This window comes from Typopeltis vanoorti, chromosome 1 (assembly GCF_054136105.1).
Source record: "Typopeltis vanoorti isolate ZY-2024b chromosome 1, IOZ_Tvanoo_1.0, whole genome shotgun sequence".
NCBI classification, from domain to species: Eukaryota; Metazoa; Arthropoda; class Arachnida; order Uropygi; family Thelyphonidae; genus Typopeltis; species Typopeltis vanoorti.
This window is the reverse complement of record NC_143549.1, coordinates 120,877,324-120,889,907: the sequence shown is the minus strand read 5'-3', so window position 1 is coordinate 120,889,907 and position 12,584 is coordinate 120,877,324. Positions and strand designations below refer to the sequence as shown.

The 12,584-nt window shown below is 36.0% G+C and overlaps 1 protein-coding gene across 4 annotated transcripts in view; it reads left to right on the top strand.

The window, feature by feature from the left end:
* The window catches only part of LOC150110364 (uncharacterized), a 192,322-nt gene that overhangs the window by 149,480 nt on the left and 30,258 nt on the right, over window positions 1-12,584 (top strand). For all 4 annotated transcript variants that reach the window (XR_016548367.1, XM_090393266.1, XM_090393257.1 and 1 more), the window contains one exon: window positions 11,178-11,273. Coding sequence is in view for 3 of the 4 variants with exons in the window: in XM_090393266.1 (XP_090249392.1) it covers window positions 11,178-11,273 (96 nt within the window). In the remaining variant the exon portion in view is untranslated. The remainder of the gene's footprint in view (window positions 1-11,177; window positions 11,274-12,584) is intronic.

The window sequence follows — 12,584 nt, the reverse complement described above, 5'->3', positions numbered from 1 at the left end:
AGTAGAGCTCTCATAGTACATATAAAAGAGGGGAATAAAACTGAATGTGAGAATTACAGAGATATTTCCCTATTGAGTGTTTCTGTTAAGATCTATGCAAGTATACTTGAGAAACGGTTGAGAAGAATGGTAGAAGGGAAGCTTGGTGAACAACAAGCTGTATTCAGGCAAATAGAGACTGTCAGGATCAGATTTTCACTTTACAACAAATAGTTGAGAAATGATGGGAATATAACAAGGATCTGTATTTAAGTTTCGTAGATCTGGAAAAGGCATATGACAAGGTGCCAAGAGAAAAGCTATTCAAAATGCTACAGTTATATGATGTCAGTGGGACATTATATCAAGCAATACTTAGTCTTTATTTGACTTGTAAGTCAGCAGTTAGATTGAAGGAAGTACAGGAAGATAGTTTAATGTTGCAACTGGTGTCAGACAAGGATGTACATTATCTCCTCTGTTATTCATTATTTATATCAGTGCTTCCCAAACTTCTGGATGTCAGGGGTCCTCTTCTATAATCTGTATTTAAGTTTCGTAGATCTGGAAAAGGCATATGACAAGGTGCCAAGAGAAAAGCTATTCAAAATGCTACAGTTATATGATGTCAGTGGGACATTATATCAAGCAATACTTAGTCTTTATTTGACTTGTAAGTCAGCAGTTAGATTGAAGGAAGTACAGGAAGATAGTTTAATGTTGCAACTGGTGTCAGACAAGGATGTACATTATCTCCTCTGTTATTCATTATTTATATCAGTGCTTCCCAAACTTCTGGATGTCAGGGGTCCTCTTTGGAAAAATTAAAATATTTCACGGCCCCCCTCGAAAAAAAATTGTAATATAGACATATATTATTATAATATTTATTGTATTTATATTCAATACAAAACATACACAGCGAATATTTCAAAAATCAAATGCAAATGTTACATTTTTAGCATCTTACATAGACATTTGACATGGCACATTATCTTATATTTTTATATAGATAGATATATTGTTATTGTACATTTGCAGTACAAGCACATGAAATGTAAAATGATTAGTAATAATTTAACATTTTACATTTCATGTGCTTGTACATGAAATGTAAAATGATTAGTAATAAACAAAGTAAGAATTAAAAACATAAAAGAAGTTTAATAACATTTAATGTGCTGGGTGTTTCAATACTGCTACACCAATCAGGTGAAATATTTGTAACTGCAATTCTTAGATTTCTGCTTTGAAATGAAACTTATATGGATAAGCATATATTTACTAATATTCATTAAGTGCCAAAATAAATACACAGGAAGCAAAATTTGTGAACTGGCACCAATGTGTTTTTTTTTTCCATTAAAATATAAAAATTAACAAAAAAGAAATAATAAATCATAAAAATTAAATGCGTTTCTTTCAAAATAAAAAAAATCTACTTAGTCTTAAAAGATTTTAAATTTGTTTTCATTATTTCACGGCCCCCTCAACAAAACCTATGGCCCCCAGTTTGGGAAGCGCTGATTTATATGGATCAATTTATGAAGGAAAGTGGTATTAAACCTTATATCAAAATTGGAGATGTTAATTTCAGCTGTTTACTTTATGCAGACGATGTTATAATTTTAAATAAATCTAGTACAAGTCTGCAAGATTTTCTGACTAAGTTGAATAACTGTTGTAATAAATTTGGTATGAAAATCAGCAGAAACAAGACAAAAACAATGAAAATAGGCAGAAACATTGAAAATATCAACTGCATTGTGAATGGAGAACCTATAGAACAAGAAAAATATTTCAGCTACTAAGGCACAATTTTTAGTAAAGATGGTAAATTAAATATGGAAATAGACAACAGAATCAACAAAGCTGGTAATGGTAGAAAGTCAACAGAATAAATTTATATGGAATAAGAGAGAAATTAGCCAAAATACTAAACTAGTTGTATATATGCTTAAAGGTGTTTAAGCCAGTTTTAAGTTATGGATCCGAGAGATGGGTTAGAAATAAAGCACTTCATCAAAGACTAGAGATCGCAGATATGAGAATCCTGAGAAAGATTAGGGGACAAACAGGTGGCATCAATGGCAGTATCATATTAAAAACAAAGATATTAGGAAAGAACTTGACATTGTCAGCATCCAGGAATGTGTTAGCAAAGCTAATCTCAGGTGGTATGGCCCCTTAAGCAGAATGGGAGAGGAAAGTATTAGCAAAACAAGTGTTCTCTACCAGGTTGGCAGGGGAAAAAAGACCCAGAGGAAGACCAAGATATAGGTGGATTGATACAGTAAAAAGGGCCTTAGAAGACAGAAATATAAAATCTGATAATGTTGGAGTCTTGAAAGGTAACAGATTGATTTGGAGGAAAAATTGTAGATCGGAAGGTAGTGATGATGTAAGTTTTTCCTGTCATATCCTGTACACCACTTGAAGGTACATGTCAGAAATTTGATGATGATGATGATTAAAATCACCATAATAATCACCCTTCCCTTGTTCACTAACTCAAGTTGTGTGTGCATTTCTTTGTCACCACCATGCACATTCCATGGCCTATAGCAGCATCTGACTAAATATCTCTTCCTGTCAACTTCTATCTCACACCAACTCATTTCTCATCTCCACTTTGTGTGGACATAATTTGCTTCTATTATCACCTCCCCCCGCTTCTTGTTCTTTCTATCCTATTGGAAAATATCATACCCTTCCATTTCTCTTCCTGTCAGGATATCATCCTTATCCAACCATGTTTCACTTATTCCAACAATTTTTGATTGAATAAACTCAACCAAGTAAACCATTTCATCTTCCTTATTTCTGATACTCCTGGCATTTTTAAATAAACACTGCAGTTCATTTTTAGTGTATAACTGGTCCTGTCTATGCCACTTGTAGGTTGTGATTTCCCCACACCTAACCTTTATCATCACTTAACCTATATATCTATCTCTTCAGACTCAACTGCATCCCATTCCCATGCTTTATCCTCCCCATACTCTCATGCACTGCTACTTTCAGGCATCCACTCTCCTTATACTGTGTCTCCCTGTCCACTGACTCCTTTCCATTTTCCTGTCCATCTTGCATTCTCATTCTATCATTATCACTCACAGTGCTGCTATTCCTATTTACAATAACTTTAGTCTCACCAATTCTTCTCTCCTGATCTTTTGCTTCACCTCTTGCATTTTCTCCTCTCTTGCTCACATTGCTCGTTCCTCCTTGCAGCAATAGTCTCTCTAACTAACTCACAATAAATCCATTCAAATGCAACCCATCACTTTTGTATATTTCCATCTATCCTTCAAATGCATTCCACACATTCACAAACTTCATTTCCTTCTCCTCACACAGCTCTGCCAACATACCATTCATAACATCGCTGGAAAGGGTCCAAAGAAGACTGATTAAGGTGGTGACTGGTCTTTAGGATGTGGGATATGAAGGCAAATTGAGGGAGTGAAGTTTGCAAGGTCTTGTGAATAGGAGGAAGAGAGGGGATATGATTGAGATATCTAAGCAGGCATAGAGAGTGGTTGGTAAGTGGAATGCATTGCCTGACATTGTGGTGAATACAAATACATTGAATGAGTTTAAAGCACGGTTTGACATACTTGGTGTGTAACAGCGTGTGCCTCCCTAATGAGTCTTTGACACCGTGGTCTGGTGTTCAATTCAAAAGTATTATTAATACTTCTGTACTTCCAGTAGGAGTTTGATAGTATGAACCATGCTATCTAACTTACATTTTGTCAAATGCTTTGCAAAATCTAGAAATACTGCACATCAACTTCTGCAATTATTCTATTGCAAAATGTAAATAATTACTAAAGCATGATCATTCCTTAGCAAATCTGTGCTGGTTCTTACAGCATATCATATAACCTTCCACTCAGTCTTGTAGCTTAGTTCTTAACCAGGCTCTGCAGAACTTTAATCACCACTCCAGAAATACAGTGATATATAATACAGTACAGTTACACCCTGAGTAACGTAACATGTGACTTATGTAAATTCGCAGTTATGTAATAAATCTACTAGTGCATATGAACACGTTTGCAGCTTTGTGCAGGTGCGTCTTTGACAGCCTTATTGCAGTACAGTAGTAGATGCCTCGTGTGGTTAGCTCAGTCACTTGTTATCACTGCTAGTTTTATTGTTTTATTTACCCTTAAAATAGAATGCAAATGCAAAACCAAATGCGCTGGTAATAAATCTAAACAACAAAGATCTGCAATTACTTTAGAAGAAAAGTTGAAAGTAATTCGTATACAATGGCAGAAATAATATGAATGAAGGCGGGAAAATTCTATCAACAATAGCTCAGGTGCTGAGTTGATACAAAAATTACAGCAGGTGAGGAGATGTGTGTGCAATTGTCACAGCAATTAGATCTGGAAGTGGATAACAGTGACACTAACAAGCTTTTTTTGAGTCACGATGAAGAGCTAACTAATAATGACCTTATTCAGTTGGAGGCATTCTGAAATTCCAAAGAAAAACTGCCAGACAAAAACATTTAAAATGAAGGGACTAGCCAAGGTTTTGATAGACTTGGCGTTAGCAAAATTAGAATCGATGGATCTGAACACCGAGCAGTTTGAAAATGTTAGCTGCCTTATCTATTCTGATATGTCTAGCTACAAGGCCATCTATGAGTCAAGAAGAGTGTGACCACACAATCTACTCTAGACATGTTTGTGAGATGCCATTCACAACAAAGTCAAGATGACAACTCAGACAACCCCGACTACCCTCAGCCTTCAACATCGAAAGGGGTAAAACTTCCCGCAGAACAGCATTCCTTAAAACAGCCAACTTAGCCATCTCAAGACATTTTTTTATTTGAAAAGTGAATATATCAGTTTGTTTTTATATTCTTTTATATTATGTATTTTTCATGCTTTCATATTTACAGTATGTATATTATTCAAATACAATCAATAAAATTTTTAAAATTGAATTTTTTTTTAATCACCCCAAAAATGAAAAATATTGAAAATGGAAAATATCTGATTAATGGCAAAAAAATTAATGTAAGACAGCGGTATGAGTAGCCATTGAACATTTTATTGTATGTGTGTAATTTACAAATTCGACTTACATAAAATTCATTGTTCAATTGACTTCCTGCCATACCAGCTTTGCTAATTCTGCTGTCTATTTCCAAGTTTAATTTGCTATCTTTGTTAAAAATTGTGCCTAAATAGCTGAAATATTTTTACTTGTTCTATAGGTTCTCCATTAGAATGCAGTTGATATATTCAATGCTATTGCCTATTTTCATTGTCTTTGTCTTTTTAATGCTGATTTTCGCACCAAATTTATTACGTCAGTTATTCAGTTAGGGCAGGGAAATCCTGCAGACTTGTCCTGGATTTATTTCGGAGTATAACATCATCTGCATAAAGTAAAGAGCTGTGACCGATCCCCAATCTTGGCATCAGGTTTGATACTTCTTTTCTTCATAATGCAATCCATATAGATGATGAATAACAGTGGAGACAATGTACACCCTTGTTGCAAACCTGACTTAACATCAAACATCTTTCTGTAGCTACTTCATTTTTAACTGCTGAGTTACAGCTCAAATACAGAGACTCTGTATTACTTGATATAATGTCCCATTTGCACCATATAACTGTAGTATTTTGAACAGCTTTCCCCTTGGCACCTTGTTATATGCCTTTTCCAGATCTACGAAACTTAAATACAGATTCCTGTTACATTCCCATGATTTCTCAACTATTTGTCCTAAAGTGAAAATTTGATTCTGACAACCTCTATTTGGCCTGAATCCAGCTTGTTCTTCACCAAGCTTCCCTTCCACCATCCTTCTCAACTGTTTCCCAAGTATACTTGCATAAATCTCACCAGGAACACTCAGTAGGGAAATAGCTCTGTAATTCACACATTCACTTTTATTTCCTTTCTTTTAGGGTTACACGGTGATCAGCATTCATTTTAAAAATTTTATGGAATTTACACGTTTTTTTTTAACACAGTTGTAAATTCCATAATATTTTTAAAATGAACACTTTTATTTCCCTTTTTTATACATGGGTATGAAAGCTCTACTCCAGTCATCTGGAATTCATTCCTCTGTCCAGGCCTTCTGAACTATGCAGTGCCGCTACTGCAAGACTTTTATACCGCCATACTCGAGCATTTCTGGTTGAATATCATCTACTCCAGCTGCCTTTCCACATTTCAGGCTTTTGATGTATTTTTTCTACTTCAAGGTATGGATATGTATTCCTGATTGAGTCTCCGTAGCTCAGTCGGTATAGACAAAGTCCGTTGGGCAGAAAGACCCAGGTTCGATTCCTGTCCGTGACATGAGGACCCTTTATCTGGTCTCTTTCAATGAAAGGTGAGTTAGCCAGTCTCATATGGAAGTAGAGGGATTTTTCATCCAGAAACTTGGGTTTTTCATCCCCCAGAACAGGCAAACCGACCCTATAAACATACGGATTACAGTCAGGAATACCTAAGACCCAACCATAGGCCTGATTCATCAGCTATGATGGTTCCGAGCCCGGATAAAATTAGGGGTGGGGGAGTATTGAGATGGTGCTGTGCTTCCCTGTAAAAATGGGCCTCATGGCCATTGTATCATCATACGCTAAACTAAATAAATAAATATTCCTGCCTGTTGAGTTTTTTTTTTTTTTTTTTTTTTTTTTTTTTTTGCCACTGTGGTGTCAGTGACTGTTTTATTTAGCAATTTTTTGAGCTAATTACTCCATGCATCAAGGATATCGTTTTTCCAGTTTTCATGTCACCTTTATCATCTCTAATTCCTTTTACAGTTCTCTTTCCTCCATTTCTGAGCTTTTTCAACACCCTCCAGAATATCAAAAACTCCACAATATAAAATGATGGCTGTCGATTTCCTGGTTTATAATTCTCCAAGTGCTATTAATTTCTTACCCTCCCATAACCTCTAGCAATAGTTTTCTAAAAGCTGCTTCTGAGGCTATCGATTTCCTGTTTTATAATTCTATATGTATTCCTTTGGTGTGTGTGCTGAGATTTCCAATGACATATTATATTGGCAGGATTACACGAAGAAGCTGATAACATGATAATATGGATAGCATATATTTGCAATTGCGAACTTAGAAAATAATTGCAGTGCTGAAACAAACATTGATATGTAAGGATAAGGAAGTCATTTTGCCTCTTTAACAAGACCTTGATATCACCTCTGGACCATTGTGCCTAGATTTGGCCTTCTGATTGCCAATGTGATGCAGATTCAGTAGAGAGAGTGCAAGAAAGCATGTTAAAGATAATATCAAGACCATGGAATTTAGATTATGAAAATAGATTGAGAATTTGTTGGGGTGCAGACACTAACAAAAGATGGGGTGATGTGATAGAAACTTATAAATTTCTGTAAGAATCATATGGGATATCAGTAGATGGAATTTTTCATTTTATGGAGGGTAGAAAGAGGATGAGAGATCATCATGGAAGTTGAGAATGAATGCAGTCAGAAAAGAGATGAGAGCTAGATTTTTCTTTCATACAGTGGTTCATGAATAGAGTGGCTTGCCTATGAAGGTGAGAGAATCTATTACAACCTGCTTAAGGTATGACAGCTGGTGTGGGTGATGTATGACCTTCCTGGATGAGTCTTTGACCCTATGGAAGTCTCTGATAATAATAATAATAATGCCTGAAACTAATGAAATGATTCTTGAGCATTAGAATGTATTTATTGACCAGACAACTGCTGATTTAAATGCTTTTGAGAGAGCCAAGATTGAAATTCTTATTGCTGTTCATGTTCATCAAAGAGATACATTTGTATTGTCAAATAAACTTTGTAGACTCTCAACGACTACATCAGTGCCAATTTTACTTCAAAGAAGAAATTAGCAAAACTGTTGTTTCCATTAATGATGTCAGTTTCACTTAATAAAATGAGTTCCTGGGCTGCACAGAAAGTGAGGATTATAAAATGTCTGGTTTGCACAGGAGAGAGACAGAAGTAACAAAATATGCTCTGATCAGATGGATTATAGAGGAAAGAAGAGAAAGATAGAGGAGGCAACCTGCTCTCAACTGTATCTCAAAATATGAAGCTGAAATTTTTGTTTCTATTTCTTAAAAAAAAAAAAATATATATATATATATATATATATATATATTATTATTATTATTATTATTATTATACGGGCACTACCATGCAGTTCGAAGATCATCACACAATCTATCCACACAGTCTATCATACCTCTCCTTGAACCCATTAACAGACAAAGCACTCACAACTGACTCTGACAACCCATTCTGCTCATTAACAACTCTCCAAGCAAAACATTTAGTCCTCACACCCCTACTAACCACACCTTTATTCAACTTTCAGGGATGACCCCTTGTTGTGGTCCTCTAACCAAGTGCTGAAACATTTTCCCTGCATCTATCATATAAAAATCTGTAAGCAATTTAAATGTTTCCATCACATCCCCCCCCCCCCTCTTTTCTCCTATCAACCAATTTCTGCAATCCACACACCTTCAATCTGTCCTCATAGGGAACATTCCACAGGCCACTCACCATCTTGGTCACTTATCTCTGAATCCTCTCCACCACTTCCTCATTCCCAAGAAACCCAGGTGACCAGACTGGAGCACAGTAATTCAGATGTGGGCATATCAAGGTCTTAAAAAGAGGAATAACTTTCTTATCTCTATTTGTTAATGTGTTCTTCAATAGACAAGTAATCTTATGGGCTGTCTACCTTATCAGTATGTCCTCTAAATTTCCCGGAATACAGTGCAAACAGTATGATACACGGCTTGCAATCTAGTTATCCCAAAATGCATAACTTCATTTCTTGACATTAAACTGACACCCATTACTTTTGCCCCATACTGATAGCCTATTTAAATCATCCTGCAAGCTCTCCACATTACCTTGATTAACTATTACTGTACCTAATTTTGCATAATCAACAAACTGCTGAATATTTCTGTTCAGGTTATTTCCTATATCATTTGTGTACAAATTAAACAGCAATATCTCAGCACTGAACCTTGTGACACCACTAGTCACCTGTTTTCGCCTCAATTCTGGCCCTCCATATTCCACTTTTTGATATCTGTCCAGCAGCTACCCTCTTATCCATATAACCAGTGTCATATCCATTCTCATTTGTTCAAATTTGCATAACAGTGTTCCCTGTAATATTCTATCACGTGCCTTTGCAAAATCCAGCATTTTTATATAAAATTTATATAAATTCAATTGTATAGCCATTTCCTTTATCCAACTCATCTGTTACTCTATTATAAAAAGTTAGATGCTAAGGCATGACTGACCCTTCACAAAGCCATGTTGACCCTCATATAGTTATCATATTTTTATCTACCCATTCTTGAATTCTGAGATATAGTCACAGGAGTGTACAGGATCTTAGGATAGTATTACATGAAAAGTTACATCATTACTAACTTCCTATCAACAATTTTCCTTCAGATTAGCTTGTTATCTCTGTCAACATTTCAATATTATCAGATCTTATATTATACAGTACTCTTTCCTCCATTTTGAGTCTCCATAGCTCAGTCAGTGTAGACGAAGTTCCTTTGGTCAGAAAGGCCTGGGTTCGATTCCCGTCAGTGACACGAGGAACCTTTATCTGCCCTCTTTTGACTAGAGGTGAGTTAGCCAGTCTCATATGGAGGTGGGGATTTTTTCACCCGGAACGAAAACTTGGGTTTTTCGTCCCCCAGAACAAGCAAACCGGCCTGGTGAACGCACGTGAATTATAGTCATGAATACGTCCCAACGATATGCCGATCCTGAGCCCAGATAAAATAGGGTAATTGGGGAAAGCAATGGTGAACTATCCTGTAAAAATCTCACCAGGAATACTTATTCATGGTGAGATTTTCTGATATAAACTTTTGCATGCTGTGCTGGTACAGTCCAACATGGGTATGGATAAAATGTAATAATTTTGCACAAGACTTTCTATACCATGGAATAAGGTATATCCAATTGTCATGCTACTCCACAAGCACTGCTACTACCAACAACATTTTCATGTGATCTGTAGACATTTGTGGTTGCTACTTCTACAATTACCTGTGGTAGCACTGGTTTCCCTCTTCTGACAGGTCAAACTTCAAAAGATCCTGATCCTTCAAACTTATGAATCATTAATCTAGCGGCATTAACTGACAGAGGACCTTTACACAAGGTATGGCAGTTTCTAAACTCTTTTTCATCCGGTAACTCATTTTTCATCCCCCAGAACAGACAAATCGTCTCTGTGAACACACGTGGATTACAGTCATGAACACGTCCCAGCCATATGCCAGTCCAGAGCCCAGATAAAATGGGGGGGGGGGGGATTGGTGAACTACCTTGTAAAAACCACCAGGAACAGGTTGTGGGCAATGCCTACAAAGTCACCTAGGATCGGAAACAATTGAAGGGAAAAACCACCACCAGTCAATCTTTAATGCAAACCTCAAAATAAATTCAAATTTTAGCTCAGCAACTTTGAAAAACAACTGCAGAACACTCAGTGATATTAATTTGGATTAGGAACATGGAGATATGGCAGCTGTTTTCTGAATTCATATCACACTTCATCTAAGCATGCTGCAAGGAATGTGCTAAACTACATTGACAAAGAGTAGAGACCAGTCACTAACTGATTTCCTAAACGTTTTCCACTGTTTTGAATGGCATTTGTTCTCTTTAAGGGATGGAAATATATTTAACGATTTTTTTAATCTATTTTTATGATATTCTGAATTAACACTTATACAATCAACACAAAATAACGCTAATAACAATCATAGCCAAAAGTAAGTAATTTTGGACATCCAAATTATTGTGGATACAAGCTAAGAACTTTCAGGATGAGATGTCATATGCAGTAATAAAATTTCTCTGTCTATCCATCCTCCACTTCCTCCTTTTTTATTTTTTATTTCTTTTCTTTTTTTTTTTTTAAATAAAAAAAGTATTTATATCCTGGAATGGAGAATATAGATAAAACATGGCTGTTCCATATAGTTAGCCTCTGAAATGAGAAGTGCTTCTCTTCTATTATGTAGTTATTAATGGTAAGTAATTTATGTATACAAAATATTCATAAGAATATCCTTAAATTCATAAGAAAAATAAGGCATAATTCTTTGCTTCTCAAAAAAATGTTGTTTTGCAGTTTCATGTGCACAGGACTGTCAAAATGGGGGACATTGTGTGGGACCAAATCAATGTGCATGTCCACGTGGATATAGAGGTCGTTATTGTGCAGAAGGTAATTTTTCACAAGCTTTCTAATTTCCTTAATACACATTGACTGTTATATTTTTCATAATAATAATAATAAGGCTGCATACTATTGATGGAGATGTACTGCAGGAAGTGGATGAGATTAGAGATCTGGAAGGGTAATAGTTGAGGGTAAACTGAAGTTCAGAGGATATATTGCAAGTGTTGCAAGAACTGCACATAGTATTGCCACTATGATAAGGAGTACACCAGATAAGGAGATAGTGTGCCACTGTATAAAGCATTGGTCCAGCGACGCTTGGACTAATGTACTCAGATTTGGTCACTTAGTTTTCATTATGATGTGGAAACAGAAGGTTCAGAGATGAGTGACTGAGACAATAGTAGGTTTCTAGAATGTTGGCTGTGGAGAGAGGTTAAAGAATGTAAATTACAGAGATTAGTGAATAGAAAGAAAATAGGTGATATGATAGCGATGTTGAAGTCAATGAGGGAGAATTTATCAGATTAATACAGAAGGGATTATAAAAAGAGTAGAAGTTGAGAAGGGTAGAACTAGAGGCCATCTGTGGAAGTTGTATAAGAGTGTGATGAAGAAGAATGAGAGGAGAAGATTTTTTACATGGAGAATTGTGGATGAATGGAGCACATTACCAGAACATGCTGTGAATGCAGGGGGTGTTAAGGATTTTAAAATTCAGAATAGTCTCCTGGTTTCCATTGTGAAACCAGGAGACTATTCTGAATTTTAAAATCCTTCTGATACAGTGGAGAGAGAGAGATAGTGTAATATAGTGTATAGATGCTAAAGAATAGGTGTTAATTCAGAAACACATCATGAGCACAACTTGTTGGATTCCATAATTACAAGCCTTTTTTGATATATTCAACTTGTTCAAGATTTGTCTGATGTCCTTCTAGCAGAAGGCTACTGAAGGCATGAAGGCATGCAATACAGTGTTCTTCCAGGTAAAGAAGGAGGTGATTTGCAGTATAGGAGTTTGATGAGAAAGCATGACTACTGTTGGCACAGGTGGCAAAATTTCTACATCCATCCCTATGAAGATTATGGTTTTGCTAGTATTTTGGACTTCATTATAAGCTATGAATAAATCTGGAATTTTTGACTTAGTCCACTTACAGTAAGCTGTTTTCTTTTCTTTTCTTGGACTGCTCTGGCACACTTTGTGGAAAACCATGACTTGGATATTGAGTGAGAATTTTGAACAAAGTGAGAAATGAGAACCACCATTACTCATGGATAATTTTTGAAACAAGATCACAATAATATCAGGATATTATGAATAGTGGGGGGGTGGGGGGGGGGGGGGGTGGG